Consider the following 5,028-nt stretch of genomic DNA (forward strand, 5'->3'; position numbering starts at 1 on the left):
GGTCATAAACTGGCCAAAGGAGGAGATAGAAGCCACAGATATCCAGACAAGAAAGCTCTCACCATGCACGGAGGGTTTAACCAATCCAGCACCCTGAGACTGTACACTAAGCGGAAAGATGGAGGCCGAGGACTGTAAGCATCAAGCCATTATCCAGGATGAAACATCAAAATCCAAGAATACATCAGAAAAAATGGCCACAAAGGATGAACTGCTAGGGCGAATGCTCAGGCCAACAAAAACCTGATAAGAGTGCGGAGGAAGAGGGCAGACACCTGGGAGGGACAAGCCCTATGGATGTACCACCCGCCAAATTGAAGAGTGGCTGATGTCGAGAAGACACTACTAAATGGCTGAAAAGGCTGGACTCAGAGACAGCACAGAGGCACTGATGCATGGCAGCACAAGAACAGGCCTAGATACAAGAGCCATAGAGGCCAAGATCTACAAGAAGTAGATCTGACCCAAGGTGGCAGACTATGCAAAGATGCCTTGAGACAGTCCAGCAACATCATAGCAGGGTGTAAGATGCTAGCCGGCTCAGCGTACATGGAAGAGACAGTAATTTCATACAAGTACGATCTTTTAATAGTGTCCTGAGATAACTTCTGTTATGAATTGGCGCTATACAAATAAAATTGAATTGAAAATTGAATTGAAAATTGAATTGAATTGAATTGAATTGAATTAATTAACACACCTTTAGTTTTTTTTTGGTTTTATTTTGTTCCTGATGAGTGTGTGTGTTTGAGTGTGTTTTATGGTGACTTAACGAGGCAGTTAAGCTGGTATTAGTTTGGTAAAGTCAAAAACTTGAATTCAGAAAGTGTAAGATTGTATTTGTCTGTTTAATGAGGAAAATAGGTGTTAGAATATTTCCTTTCTTGACATTTTGTGAGTCTATTTTGTTTAATATAAGCTCAGCTATATCAGCAATCCCTGGTTGGTGGAAACATCGGCCAACCCTAGTCTACAGTCTGTTGGCTGTTTGGGTCAAATAAAATCGAATGTGAAATTCAGCAAATTTCTATAAAAAAAGAGCAGCAAAAACTGGGAAACAGGAAACTGCTCTGTTGATCTTTGATGGAGCAGACGAGAATAAGACAAACCTGCAGTACTATCCTTCTCCTCCAGCACACAAGGTAAGCTCTTCTTGCTGATCAGGACACCCTGACTCCGCTGTCGGATCACTGGTTTGGTTGTTTTGATTCGCTGACTGTACTGGCGAGCCAAATGGAGGACTTTGCTCTTGGTCTTGTCTAAGTCATCCAGCTGGTTTAGGTTTTCGTTAGGCCTTTCCTCCTCAGCCTTCAGCTGCACGACCCGAGGAACTGGAACCCTGAGGAGGACAGCCTCCTCCCCAAAAACCTTCAGTGAGTCCTTCAGACTTCCTGTCCGATTCACACTGGTGTCTTTGTGCTTGAGGGGTGAAGGACTCGTGGATTCCTCTGTGATGGTGCTCAGATCAGACGCTCCACTCTCTTGGTCACAGCTCTTGTTTGGGGTCTTTGTTGTGTCAGAAAGGCTGACGTTGGTCACTCTGGAGTTTCTTGGAGCTTCTCGATATCGGCCTTTGTCTTCACTTTGGGATCTGGTGATCCCTCGCTCCATTGACTGCCAGATCTTGATCATTTCAGATGAAGGTCTGAACTCTTCGTCCTCAGATGGATTGTCCTGAATGCTTTGAGATCTGGACCTGTGGCTTTCTCCTGAATCTTCTGGATCTGTGCTTCTCAGATCAGACTTCAAAGAGTCCAAAGAGTCACTAGAGACCATGTAACCCCTGGTATCTAAGTTTAGCTCTGCTGAAATAGGGTCAAGACTGGAGGATGTGGTCGAGGTGGAGGGGTTTGTCTGGACAGTTTCCTCCTTTGGGATGCTGTTGAACCGGCTGACGGAGCTCCTGACCAGCCCAGACGGGATATATGTCAGGCTCTCTCTGCGCTGAAGGCTGAAGGTGGCATCCTGGCTCTCAGCGTTCTCATAGTAACTCTTAATTTTGCCGATGAGCAGCTGGTCCTGCTTGGACAGAGTGGAGTCTCGCCTTCGCCGAATGCCTCGATCGGCGTCAAAGAGGCTGTCGTCCCGAGGAGACAGGAGGGTCAGATCTGCCACCCCGAAGGTCTCTCCGGCATCAGAAGAGACACTGTTGATCCCGACAGGACGGTTGGCAGGTTCAGCACTGAGACTGAGGCTGCTGCCGGTCCTGCTGGGTAACCGTGGTGAAGTGCAGCCAGTGGAATGGGTGTCGTCCTGGCCCAGGCTGCCCCGTTTGATGCTGTTGGTGAAGTGCTGGGCGATCGTGCTGGCTTTGTCCAGGACAGAGGAAGGAAGGATGCTGGTGGCTTTACCCTCTTTCTCTGCCGCCTCCTTCACATCCTCCTCGTCCTCAGAGGATTCTGCACTGCTCAAGGTCTTTGAATCTGAATCAGGTGTGGCAGAGGATGGTTGCTCTGTGGGCTCTGGATCTCTTTCAAGTCTCACTTCTTCTGACAATTTAGAAGATGTTGAGATCCTGGGAGGCAAACTGTCCAGATCAGAGGAGGGTTCTGGTTCAGGGATTTCTGCTGGCTCAGACTCTGACATCGTCTCCTGTGGCAGCTTATGTGTGGAGGCCTAGAGAAAATCCAAAATACAGAACAAATAATTAGAGCTGGAAGATATTTTTGGAACCATTTGTCTGTTTGAAAGACCAGAAACCTCCCTCGTCCTCTCAGAAAATAATTAGAATAATCGTTTTTTCCTACTGACTCTTCACAAAACCATGAGACCAAATATCAATTAAACATCTGGTTTACTCCTATCCCCATGTGTTACTCACATTTTCTGGTTCTGGCAAGAACTTGTCTAAGAGTTCAACCATCCAAAAAACACGTTTTCACACTATAAACAAACCAAACCATGGTTCAGTTTGATCCGGACCGAGACCACCTCTTTTCATCGGTTCTGCGGTTTGGTCCGGGGGAGGTTTCACATCTGTAAATTTGGTTCGGATCAGATCAAACAAGGTAGGTGTGAAAGTCCAGAAACCAGATTTAAGAAATGATAACAAGAGATTGAAGCTAGACAGGAAGGGATGTCAGCAATAAAAAGTGTAATATCAGACATCAGAAAGGTATCGAACCTGCGAGTCGTCCACTCGGCTGTTATTTAACCGCTCATTTGTCGGTTCAGTTCCTTCTGGCTCGTCTTCTTCCAGAAGGTGTCTGCTTTCTTTGTTGCAGCCGTTAGAGGAGATGCTGCCTGCCTCCGCCTCCTTCAACAAAGAACCAAACATCAAATAAAATCTTTAATATCCAAAGAATCTGATGGATGTTTAAATATTTTAAACTGTGACTGCATTGGAGTTATTCTCTGCTGTGTTTAAAAACTCTCCCACTCGCTTCTAAACAATCACTTCACCCAAACAGAAGAAATCTCCTACAGAACCAATGAACATGACTACAACAGAACTCTTGTTTTATATTGTCCTGTGGTGGGAGGTTAGAGACCCCATGGTCGCAGCAGGAAAACATGTTCTTCTATTGAGTGAACTAACCCTTTCTTTCAGACAAAAAAATGATAAATTCTCTGCAGCAGGTTCACACCAAACAAACTAACTAATGAGTCTGAAAGCACACATGCAAATAAACGAAGCAACGCAGCAACCGAACACTGAGAGGCAGCAGCAGCAAATGTCTGGTTGCACTCTGCAACTAAACACAACCTGAAGCCATTAGCCTGTAGCCCCTGCTAAAGGCCCCCCAGCTAAAGGCCCCTCAGCTAAAGGCCCCACAGCTAAAGGTACATCTTATTTTATGTGAGCTACATTGAAGGAACAGTTCTCAATAAATCCTCTTGTTCTCTGTTATCTCCATAGTCTCCAGATGGGGGTGATACCCCTGAAGTCTGATTGGTCACCCTATTATCCGTCTCTCTTCCAAGATATGGTATCATATGAAACTCCTGAAGGGACCACCTTTCTATTGTTGAGTAAACTACTGACCCCTGACTGAAGTGTATTTATGGATAGATATTTCATATTATACTCAATGTAGAGAGAACAACGGATCTGTGTTTTCCTGATATTTTTTATACAACTCTGTCTGCATTATGTTGTTTTTTTTAAATGTTCACACTCATACAGACTAAATATTCTTCTTTTCTGTTAAGAAGCCCTCGGGACCCCCCTGTGATCCCACTGGTAACAATCATGTCCTGCCGGCATATCAGGAAGTGGGCTAAATAAAGCATGGCCATTTCCAAGTCTCCTCTTAACACACTTACAGACGCTATCTCATGCAGGGAGAGTCTCATGGGGTCCACAAACAGTGTTGGAATTGTGCCCCCCCAGTCAGAAAAGTGTGGACCTGCCCCTGACTCGAGGTTACTTCAGAACAAGAGGATTTATGGAACATAAACACATTCAGTTAGTTCCACAGGTGAAGCTCATGCAGCAGACAGCTGAGAGCTCCGGAGCAGCAGTGCTAGTACAGTAAATCATCCATGAGCGGGGGCGCTGTTATCCGTGACTTTAGTGTGTTACAGAGGAGGAGGACGGGTGAAGATGAAGACCAGGCTGGCGGCAGAAAGCCTCACCGTCACCATGGCAACCTCCGTAGAGAGCAGAGCCTGCGCCCTGTAGTGCCAACACGAGATGGCGGCCAGCACGGAGCTAGCGAAGTCGTCTACCTGCTCATCCTCCGTCAGAATGTCGTCCGGCTCGCTGTCTTCCGCCGCCGTCCTGTGGGACCGCTGACGAGACAACCTCGCCACCTCTTCCTCCTCGTCTTCCTCACTGCAGGCCAGTCGCTCCAGTGAGTCCTTCCTGCTACAGAGCTCCTCCTTCTCCTCTTCATCACGCCAAGACTCGCCCAACGTGCTGCTGCTGGTGGCGGGCTGCAGCAAGCGTCGCTCCCCAGGTGCCCCCCCGTCACTGTCTGAGTGCTGCGGGACGTCAAACACTCCTGATCGGTTTCTGATCGGTTTCATCTCTCTCTGTCTCCCCCTGGTGGCTGACTGCGAAATAGACTCTCTCTCTCTCTCTAT

The 5,028-nt window shown here is 47.1% G+C and overlaps 1 protein-coding gene across 1 annotated transcript in view; it reads right to left on the reverse strand.

Annotated features, from left to right (window-relative positions):
• Positions 1-993: 993 nt before the first annotated feature.
• LOC118340429 (pleckstrin homology domain-containing family G member 3-like) overlaps positions 994-5,028 on the reverse strand; it is an 11,001-nt gene continuing 6,966 nt past the window's right edge. The window contains exons 6-8 of the mRNA XM_035678393.1: positions 4,579-5,024; positions 3,125-3,256; positions 994-2,616 (exon numbers count right to left, since the gene is read on the reverse strand). Of these exons, the coding sequence (XP_035534286.1) occupies positions 994-2,616; positions 3,125-3,256; positions 4,579-5,024 (2,201 nt within the window). The remainder of the gene's footprint in view (positions 2,617-3,124; positions 3,257-4,578; positions 5,025-5,028) is intronic.

The sequence above is a fragment of the Morone saxatilis genome, unplaced genomic scaffold, assembly GCF_004916995.1.
Source record: "Morone saxatilis isolate NCDOM2014 unplaced genomic scaffold, NCSU_SB_2.0 Contig7, whole genome shotgun sequence".
NCBI lineage: Eukaryota > Metazoa > Chordata > Actinopteri > Moronidae > Morone > Morone saxatilis.